General features: G+C 60.3%; 1 protein-coding gene across 1 annotated transcript in view; it reads right to left on the bottom strand.

Annotated features, from left to right (window-relative positions):
- Positions 1-2,188: 2,188 nt before the first annotated feature.
- Positions 2,189-10,872, bottom strand: part of CCDC57 (coiled-coil domain containing 57) — a 59,658-nt gene continuing 50,974 nt past the window's right edge. The window contains exon 16 of the mRNA XM_045299529.1: positions 2,189-2,510. Within this exon, the coding sequence (XP_045155464.1) occupies positions 2,299-2,510 (212 nt within the window). The 3' untranslated portion in view covers positions 2,189-2,298. The remainder of the gene's footprint in view (positions 2,511-10,872) is intronic.

Consider the following 10,872-nt stretch of genomic DNA (forward strand, 5'->3'; position numbering starts at 1 on the left):
GAATTCGGATCAGATCCTGGCCTAGACCAGAGCTCCCCCCTCCGCCTCCCGGCTTCCGTGCCCGCCCCCGAGGGCCGCATTGCTCGCGGGGACCGCTCGCGCCGAGCGGGGGCCGAGCCCACGCCCGACCACCCACGCGTGTCCGCCGGGGCCAGTGTGCGCGGGCCTCGCGGCGAGGGCTCCCCGAGGGCCAGGGCATGCTTGGGTCACACTGGGGTCACTGGGGGGGCTCCGTGGGGCGTTGGTCGCGCGGGGCGAACGGGGACCATCCCCGAACGACACCAGCGCCCGCCGTTGGCCTCCCAGCCGCGGTCCGCTTGGATCAGGGGGCGTGTCCAGGACCCCCGCCGCGGCCAATCGGGCGTCGGGGGCGTGCGCGCCTGCCCAATGGTGGCGCGCGAGGGGGCGTTGCTAGGCGATAGGGTGATGGGCCGGGGGCGGGAGCGCCGGGCTAGGCGCAAGCCCTGCTGTTCCAGCGCGGTCGTTGACCCGGCCGAGGGTGCCCCGAACGGGGTTACTGTCGGTCATCCTGTGGAGCCCTCCCGGAGCTGCCGGGGTTGGGGATTATGGGAGTGGTGGGAGGCGAGGCCTACACAGGGCTCCAAGACCCCCAACCACCAAAAATCCAGTTACAAGCAGACACCTCAACAACTCGCCACCGAGCCTCTCCCAAGCTCCCTCTAACTCCTGGGAGGCTGGTGGAGGGGAAGGGGGGGGAGTGTGGGCCGAGACTTGGTGCGGAGTGGACAAAGGGGCCGCACCCCACTGTCCCCCCACCCCCGCCCTGCACAGGCTGCGTGTTTTCTAGATGCATGCCCTGTGCAGTGCACTCACACACAGGCACACTCAGATGGGGATACACATAGGGTACATGCGTGCACCCCCCCCCAAGTGCACACATTGCCAATGTGCACTCTTGGGATGCCCACCACACGTGCATGCTTCCCAAAGACAGACACACAGTAACACAAGTGTGTGCTCATACGCACATGCACACATGGATACATTCACGCACATTCGTCTTACATGTCTGTGGCTGGCTGGCCTGCCCTCCCCAGGAGAGAGCTCTGCTGGGGTGGGCCCTGCACAGCCAACACACGCCGGCTGCTCTCTGCTTGGATCTCAGGGAGAAGGGGCCCAGCGCAGGGCTGGAGGTGGGCTGCCAGTGGCCCCTCACACTGAAGGCGTCAACCCTTCTGGCCTTCCTGTGGCCCTGGGTCAGGTCCAGGCACATGGAAAGTGTGGGTGGGCACAGCCGGAGGGCACAGCGAGATTTCTGTGTGTTCTTGGTGGCACAACCTGACTGGCTTCTCCCGCCCCTCGTTTTCAGTGCCTCATGTTGGGGGGCAGGGCCGGGTGGCTGTGCAGGTGCCCAGAGCATGGCAGCTCCTTGGTTCTGTGCCCACTGCTCTTTACTGTTTCCCTGCCAGCCTTCTTGTCTGCCTGCCCCCTCCTGCCCTGCCTCTCCCTACACCCTACCTTTGGGCTCTAAGTGTGTGGAAAGAGACAGGGCTCCCTCCTACTGACTCTTTAGCTAAAGGGAGTCACTCGGCCATGCTGAAGTCAAGGGGGCCCAGGCTGGCAAGGAGGATGCTGCAGGGGCTGGGGGTCCTTGAAGTGCACCTGCCTGGCCCGTTTAGCACAGGGAGCTGAGGAAAGTAGCCGGCCCACCTGGGGAAGCGAGGACCCTTCCCACACCAGACCTGCCACTGGGCTCAGTCTGCCAGGTTGCCTGTGAGCCCTCTGTGCCAAAGGTCTGCCCATGGCCTGCAGCGCAGCAGGCAGATCCACCAGGTGAGGTACAGGTCACCCAGAAAGGGCCCTTGGGGAAGGCCAAGTCAGAAGGGCAGAGCCAGGGAACACCTATGCTGGGGAGGGGCCAGGGGGGGTTGGGGCCCTGGAGTGCTTGGGGCAGAGAGCTCGTGTATTCATACATGTGGGGTGACAGGACGAGAGTCACGGGGTTAGGGGCAGTGTTTGCCTGACCCCTCCACCTGACAGCACCAGCCTTGACCGTCAGGCCCTGAAGGAGCCTCACCTGCACCTGGAAAGACTGCAGACAGCCAGGGGTTCTGTCTGTCGAGGTGGGACAGAGGGGTCCCCACACAGGGCCGTGGAGTGAGTAGAAGGGTTTGGGTTTACACACAAACACACACACACACTGTGGCCCTGTGCTGGGGAGGCACTTTAATGACCCTTGTCCCACCAGGCTGTCCAGCAGTGTCCACAGCCTGCTCTGCTGCCCCCACCGATGTGGGCCCATCTTCTAGTGCAGGGGGAGATCTCAGGAGCCGGTGGTCAGTCCCTCACGCTGTAGTTTCGGATCCTGGGCGGTCGGTTGGGGCCTCTGGGTCTTGCAGGAGAGCGGGGCGGTCGTCTGGGCTTGGGCTGGGCTTGAAGCTTCTTCCCTTCAACAGCCACCTGCCCCTGCCTTGTCTCAGCCACTGCCGCCTCCGGGCGGCTCTGTGGACGCCCCGGGCTGCCTGCTGCCTCAGGGGCCGGGCCTTCTGCTGGGAAGAGGACAGGGGCCTGTGAGCAGCCCAGCAAAGGGAGGGCCCTGCCCACTGCAAGGGTGCAGGAGCGCCTCGTCTGTCCAGCTTGGTGGCTGTGGTGCCTGTGCCTGCCCCCATATGCCCTGCACCAGGGTCCCCCCCCCACCACCACCACCACCACCTCTGGAGGACTCGCCATCTGCAGAGAACAGAGCTGGGGGTTGAGGGTAGTGGTGGTCAGGGCTTGTCACTGGGCCGGTGGGACCTGAGCCAGGCCCTTGAGGAGGGTCTGCATGAGAGTTTGCGGTCTGGACTCAGGGCCCACAGCCTGGGCCGGCCTAGAGGGGTCCCAAGATAGGAGGCTTTTTGTGGTGACAGTAGCCAGGGGCAGGGAGGCTCCCAAGGGCAGAGGGCACGCTGAGGCCCAGGCCAGTCAGCCAAGTGGTTGCACACCCTGTGTGTGGCTGGCTGTGCCAGGTCAGCCTGCTGACAGCTTGGTCTCCCTCTGGTCACAGGTGCTGGAGTGGGAGGCGTCCCAGACTCCAGGTCCCAGCTGTGGACAGGGTGCCCTCGTCCCCTCCTTGGCTCCCTGCTCCTCCTTCCTCTCCTCAGACATACCTGGGAGGTGGCTGGTGAGGACTGGGAGGGAGGCCCCAGGAGGAAGATGCAGGGAGGGGCCCAGGGCTCCACGGCTCTCCTCCCAGTGAATTCGGATCAGATCCTGGCCTAGACCAGAGCTCCCCCTGCACCCCCTCCGCCCACAGTTCCCCAGAGGCGCTCTGGGGATGAGGGATGATTCCCGGGGAGCCCCACCTGAAGCTCTGCACTAATGAGACCCCACCTGGTGCTGGGTGGACCTGTGAGCTAGGGTTGGGGTGCTGGGGACCCCAGCCCTCAGAGGATGCAGCCTGGCAGCCTGGGTTCCAACCGGGCAGCTCTGCAGCAGGGAATGCTGGGAAGGAAGAGGCCGTGGCCTCGGGCATTACCTGTGCTCCTCACTCCTACCCCCACGTTCCCCAGGCAGGCAGGCAGGGAGCTGGAACCAGTCAGGCTGAGGGGAGCCCTGAGCTGGGACCCTGTTTCAGGGCAGCCCAGGGCCGACCCCCACCCCCAGGCCCTGCCCATCGATTGATCTGCTCCCGCCAGGTTCCCTGCCCTTTCCTGTGGGATGTACATCCCCCACCCCCTGCCATGGCCCGTTGCGGGTGGGCAGGGGGAAGAAGTGTGTTTCCTCACCTGTGCTCCTAGCTATGGGGTCACATGGTGAAGGGGGAGCTTGGGAGGACAGGAGCTGAAGTCAAAGTCTCAGCTAGTCAGACCAGGCCGCTCCTCTCCTCCCTCCCCTCAGGGCACATTCCCAGGGGCCCCCAGCCAGCTTGCCCACTGCAGGCCACAGGAAGCCAGCCCTCAGACCCACTCACACTTCCTGGGCCCCCTCCCCACGGCAAAGCCTGACTCCACCATGGAGCCCGGGCAGGGGCTAGGCTGGCTGGCATCTAAGGTCACTCTGCCCGAGGGGCCGAGCCCAGCCACAGGTAGCCGGTAGGGATGTCTGGGGCAGCTTCAGAGCCTGGCTCTGACCCTGGGGTGACCATGTGACAGCCTGAAACACAGAGAGGCCTCTGGGCTGACACCTCCCACTGCCACGCCCATCCCTACTGTTCCTTCTGGAACCATCCTCTGGTCAGCCATGCAGGCTCCTACACTGCTGCAGGGGACCGCAGGTGGGGCCACCCCACCCTGATGGGGGGCAGGGGAGAGTGGCCATGGCTCTGTAGAGATTGGGCTGCACTGTCCAGGCCTGGAGGGTGGAGCCTGGTAAGGGGGGGCTAAGGTCTGGGGGGCAACTTGAAGGCACCCAGGGCTGGCAAGAGGTCCAGGGAGGCTAGAAGGCCATGTCTGGGCAGGGTGACCCATGTAGTCCATGGACTCAGGTCCTGCAGTGGAGGGGAGGGCCGGAGGGTGGGGACAGGTACAGAGGTCACAGCAGGGTCACCTCTGACCCCCCGGCCTCTTGCGGAGGGCTGAGGGGAGGACACCGCCAGGGGACATGGAGCTATCAGCTTTCTGTCCACCTGAGCCTGAGCAGCAGATAAGCGAGGTGGGCCGGGCTCCCAGTCAGGCCGGCTCCAGCCCGTCTCTGGGGAGTCGCAGTGCAGCCCCGCCGGCCCCTCTGTGAAAAGTTGCCCTTGTCCTCTCTTCCGGAGGGGTGGGGGTGGGGGCACCCACAGGCTGTCACAGTGGGGCACTCTGAGAACTTGCCTGAGGCCTGGGGAAGGGGTCCCTCTCCATGTGTCTGAAAGGCCAGTGCCAGGCCAGTGCCGAGAGCGGGTCCCAGGACACGGTGGCCGGAGCCCTCCCTCGCAGGCACCTCCTCTGAGATGAGACAGCTGCAGTTCAGCCTGCAGTGGCCTGGGGCCAGACCAGTGTCCCTCAGAGCCCTCCTGATGGGCAGACAGGCAGGGAGGTGGTACAGGACCTCCTGGGTCTCCGTGTAATAAGATTGCTCTGGACATCCCTCAAAGTCTAGAGTGGGTGAGGGGGCCATGCTGCCTGCTTCTGAATGGGGGCCTGGGAAGGGGTGGACCTGTGATACAGCACCCCCCAGCACCCCTCCCCCTGGGCTGTGAGGAATCTGACTGCTGTGGGTCACTAGGACTGGGCCCATGACTGAAGAACAGACGTGTGTGTACGTATGTACAGACTGAAAGTGCCATGTGTCGGGGATGTAACGTGAGCTTGGAAGGGCCGAGGGGCTTCAAGGGACAGCCTCCCATGGTGCAAGGAAGGCCCGAATGTGGAGGGAGGGAACAGCAAGGTAGCCTCCCTGCCATCACGTAAGTGACCGGACTGACTGCTAGAAACAGAGGTCCCCACTCACCCTGGGCTCTGAGCCGCATGAGCGAGCTCACAACAGAAAGACCTACGTGAGGAGGGACAGTGGAAGGTGGGGGCAGAAGCCTGCAGAGCCAGGCCAGCCGTGCCCTACGAGACCAAGAAGCATGAGCACACCGTGCTCCCATCCGGCAAAACCCAACAGGGCTGGGAAAACCCGTCTGTCCGTATAGTCAGTGCCGGCTGGCTGGGGAACCCAGAGACAGGGCTGGCCAGAGCCAACCAGCCAACTGGGGATGGATGGGGAGGAGCAGGGTCGCTCCGTTTGAGTGAGCCTCAGGCAAGCCACCTCCACTCCAGAGGACACAAGATCGGCAAGGAAACCCCAGGACTGCCCGGCCCCTTCTTGTTTGGAAACAGCACAATGCAGCCAAGAAGGATGGGCCTGGATCCTAAAGGAGGCTGCACGCTGCCAGGTGCCCTTCTGAATCTGCCTGAACCGCAGGAGCAGTGTGTGGCGCTCTGGGCACCTGGGCACCCCCGGGGAGGGGAAGGAACAGGGTCACTCAGGGTGAGAGGAACTAGGAAAACGGGTGGGACAGAGAGCCAGGGCCAATCAGCCTCTCTGCAGGCGGGCGGGCTGCAGCAGAGCGTCTTCTGGCTGGGCCCACCAGCGGGGACTTTGCTCCGGAGTGGACCCGACGCCAAGCTTTGGGTTTGTAGTTGCGCTAAGCAAAGGCCTGGCAGGGGTGGTGGTGAAGGGTGGCACCGGAGTAGTCCACCCAACCTGCTACTGTCCGGTTGATTCTGACTTAGGAGAGGCAGGAGGTCTGAGCAGCATGGGCCCGTGAGGTTTCCACGGCTGTCATCTCCAACCGCTGACCTCTCTAGTTGGCAGCGGGGGTCCTGAGCACGCGCCACCCAGGGCTCCCCTGGGGGGTCACAACAAGCTCGTGGAAGGAGGCAAAACTGAGCATTGGGCAGAGCCACTCAATGGTAAGTTTGGAAACGGAGAGGAAGTAGAGACTGCTTCTCCAGACAGACACCTTTGAAATCTACCCAGAAAAAGTCCACAGGCAGGGCCTGCACCTCCTGCGCCCTTCCCTGGAGCCTGCCCCCTCGAGGGCCCTGCCTGGGTCCCAGGTCTCCAGGGAAGTCTCAGCTCTCCCCTTACCAACCACATTGTCCAGAAGACGTCTACCAAGAGGAACAGTGGCCCGGCTTGTTTTTTAAGGTCATGGACTCCCACATCAGATAAAGGAGATAGTAGATTAGGTACCAGAACATCACAAACTCACTTATTACAAAGGAAGGTAGCTGCAGAAACCGGGTATGAAACATTTGCGGACCACGCATCGCAGATGCACTGAAGAACACAGCATGCCAGGCAATATTGCAAGATTGGTTTGAGGTCAAACAAGCCATCCCTGTGAATTCTCAGGCATCTGTCCTGCACCGCAGGAACAGCGTCGGAGAAGGCCCAGCACCTGTTTGTGACCGCCGCTCTCAGGGCCGGGAGCAAGGGGAAGCTGTCTGCACTTGAAGAAGACACACAGTGGTGGACTTTGAGGGCTGGGTCCCCACCTTGTGGACACAGGCTCGCTCGGGTAGGGAGGCCAGCCAGGAAAGGAAGGAGGGGCATAGGGAGTGGACTGCAGACGGGTCACCCCACACCAGACGCACTGCTGTCCGGTGGATTGATGGTGGGAGAGCTTGGTGATCGGTGGGCGTCCACAGCAGTAGACTGGTTTGACTGGGGGGTGGGGGGGTGGTCTCGCTCAGGACACCTGGTGGTGTCAAGCTGCTGAACTTCCAGTGACCATCCAGTGGCTCAGCCACCTAGGGAGCCACCAGGCCTAGTGAGGGGACGCAGGCCGCACTTGGAGGGGTGGGTTGGTGTCCGCCCAGCCCCCACACTCCAGAGGCAGGGCCTTCAGCTAGGGCCATAAAACGTCTTGCAGGTAAAGTTTTATTGGGACACACGCCACGCCCACTCCTTCCTCCCAGGAGGCCTGGGGTTGGGTGGGCGCTGCTGCCAGGCCAGAGAGAGAGAGGTGGGGGGGAGGGGAATGGCACTCTGAATGCCCCCCACCCCCGACACGGAAGTGGTGTGGTCCTATACTGCTCAGGCTCACGAAGGGGCTTTAGAGCCGAGGTGTGTCTTACTCAAACAACTGCCCCTCCTCCGGGGAGCCTTCCTGGATGGGGTGGGGGTGGGGTGGGGGGTGTTGCCCCGCCCTCCCCTCCCCCTCCTCCCCAACACACTGGAGGCCCCTCCCCTCCTCCAGAGACCGCTCCATGCCCTGCCCAGGCGGTTCTCCAGCCTCTGGAGCAGCTAACCACCGCCCGTCCGGAGAGTCTCCCAGTGCCACCGTGGGGATAATTACGGGGCCTCGGGGGGGCTGATTAGGGTCTCCAGCGGGATGGCAGCCCTGCCCTCCCCCAATGGGCGGTGCTGGGTTTTCTGCGTCGTAGACCCAGGTCTCCTGGCCACAGGCAGAGAAGGCTGAGAATGGGGCAGGGGAGCAACAGGAAGTAGCCCTGGTGGGGGGTGGGGGCGGAAATTCCCCATCCAGGGCAGAAGGTGGACCTGTTGGACCACAGTCAGGTCTGGGCCGCTCCCACCCACCTTGCTCTGACAAAGCCAGTTTTGCTGAGGTTTGTGTAAGCGGACATTTCCATGAGTCTTGAAAGTGTAGGCTCCAAGGATGGGGCACCCCTTCACCCAGCAGCCTCTGAGCAGGCCCAGCCCGAGAAAGCATGAGAAAGCAGCCTGCATCTCCTGCGTGACCCAGGGACAGAATCGCGCACTAGGTGGGTTTCCGGGATTCCTTGTAGTTGTTATCTTTGTCAGTAGTTCTTTTAATTGCCTGGTGCTGGCCACAGCTGGGGGTGGTGGTGGTGGGGGTGGTGGTGGGTGGGTGGTAGGGTGTGTAGTGTGTGTGCGCGCTGTGTCATTTCCAACTTGGAGATGTGATGAACAAGGACACAGCGCGCTGATCCTGGTGTGCACGTCCGCCCGCTCTGGTCGCTGGTACAGGCACCCTGGGATCACAGGGCCGAGCTGCATGCTCTAAGTGCGTGCTTTCTTTGGGCCATCTTCCAAAAGAGTGCTGCCACTGTGCTGTCCCACCAGCACATGGGAGTGGTCCGGTCGCTCCATCTCCCCAGCATCCTGTACCTTTTTCTTAATTCAGTCATTTGAGTGAGTGTGTGCCCGCGTCTCATAACGCTTTTCATTTCCCAGGTGTCTGGTGAGTTGAGGCCTTCTTAGGGGCTTACTGGCCGTTTGTGCGTCTTCTTTCCTGAGCTGTCTCCACACTAGAACAGCCCTTGATGGTGGCTCAGGGCTTCATGTTCCTAACGAAGAGCAGACCCTGTACATGATGCTGAGCCCATCGATCACCTTTTTTTATAGTTTCGGCTTTTTGTGTTCTAAGAGAGCACTGCCTAACCTAAGGTAGCAAAGATTTCCCACTGCGTGTTCTTCCAGGTCAATGGTTTTAACTTTTGGGGTGAGAGGGGGGTTAACTTTTAAGCTCGTTTTTCAGCCTTCTTAGCTGATAATAGCTTTTATGTTACCATAGCTTTTAAATTAATTTTTGTATAGAGTGTAAGGTCAGGATTGAAATCTGTTTTATTCCTTAATAACTAATTCTTCCAGAATAATTTAGTGTATAAACCATTCCTTCCCTTGGGATTACTGTGAGTCTTCTCTACAAGAGGACTTCAAACTGGTACAGATGTACTGACTCAGACTCCCCACTTAGCAAGATTCCTGTGTGTATGTAGAAATCACCTGGGGAGCTATAAGGATCACTTGGGGGGACTTGTTAAAATGTAGATGCTGACCAGCAGACCTGAGGGTGGAAAGGCAAGTTCTCAGTAGAGGGGTGTGTGTGTGTGTGTCAAGCGAGAACTGGTTCAAAGTCCTGGTTGAAATACCATGAACTTAGAACTACTTCATTTCTGAACTCTATTCTGATCCACTAACGTACCTGTGTTTCTGTATTATCCACCTTATCAGTTACTTTGTCATGCTGCAGTGGCTTGAGTATTGCTATGGTGCTGGAAGCTATGTCACTGGTATTTTAAATTCCTGCAGGCTCATGCAAGGTGAACCGGTTTCAGGAGTGCCTCCAGACAGGAAGAGATGACAAAGACGGACAGGCAGCCTTGGAGAAGGGAAATCCTTACAAAGAGCAGAGGGGCCTGTCTGATCCAGTGCCCGAAGACAAATCAAAGTGTGACGGAGCAGGAGCAGGAGCGGCCTCCTCAAAGCGGTAGACCTTAGCGTCGGGAGCACAGCCCCCTGGGCCCTCACTGGTTGATGGGGCACAGCTCCCCATGAGGAGCAGCGGCGGTCATAGCTGAAACACGGGGTGTGCAGAGCGCCACCCGAAGAACATTGGACGCTGCCAGAAATGACCTGCAACAAACAAAGGTCCCTATCCGAGACGCTGCCGCAGTTGTTGGATGCCGTCGGCGGTTCCAGCTCACGCGACCCAAGCACCAGAGAGCGAGCATCACCCGGCCTACACGTCCTCATGCCCGGGCTGGTGTTTGAGCCATGGTGGCAGCACCACGGTGTCTGTCCATCTCTGCTTCAGTGAGCATCACATCCTTCTCCAGCGACGTGAGACAAAGTGTCTGCGTCCTGGCCTCTCGGGGGTATCTGTACCATCCTCTTCAACAAACACACCTGTCCTCCGGCCTTCACAGGCAGAGGCGGCCGTGGCCACCCGCACCTCTGTCCTCAAAGAAACATTGATGCTTTCTTCCCCGCATCCCAGAGACCTTGTGCAGCAGATCTGCCCCCAGTGCCACCTGTTGCTTGACCTCTTGATGGCCGCTTCCACGAGCGCCGACTGAAATGCTTTCCATGAGCAAAGATGAAGTCCTTGGCGATGTCCACCTTTCTCCCCGCTCATCCTGACGGGGCCTGTTGGCCCTGCAGAGAGGACGGTGTCCCTCTTCACACGGCGTCGTGGTCCACACTGCAGGTCAGTCTGCGGGCTCCAGGGCTTCATCAGCAGGTGCTGCCGGTCCTCCTCACTGTCAGCAAGCCAGGCCACGCTCGCTGCTTATTGAAGGTTGTCAATAAGCCTTCTTCCAATCCTGATGTGGAGTTTGTTTTCATATAACCCGGCGTCTCTGATTTTGGCCAATCCTAGACAGAAGCAAGCCGAAAAGGACTGGTACGGGCCATTCTGAGGTGACCATCCCAGACTGACAAACTCAAGAGGGATGCTACTGTCACACGCATCGCCAAAAAGAGCACTTAACAAAAGAGGAGAACACTTCAGAAAATGTCTTTGCAAGAAATAGATGAAAGACCTAGGAGGCAAAAGACATTTATAGAGGTATAAAAGTAGGCAAGCTATATGACAAAATAACAACTTATAAACTACCAAGGGCTCATGAGGGAGCGGGAGCAGGGAGGAAAGGGAAAAATGAGGACCTAATGCCAGGGGTTTAAGTGGAGAGGAAATGTTTTGAGAATGATGAGGGCAATGAATGTACAAATGTGCTTTACACAATTGAT

Source organism: Echinops telfairi, unplaced genomic scaffold, assembly GCF_000313985.2.
Source record: "Echinops telfairi isolate 266 unplaced genomic scaffold, ASM31398v2 ScPeMD7_7458;HRSCAF=8496, whole genome shotgun sequence".
Lineage (NCBI taxonomy): Eukaryota > Metazoa > Chordata > Mammalia > Afrosoricida > Tenrecidae > Echinops > Echinops telfairi.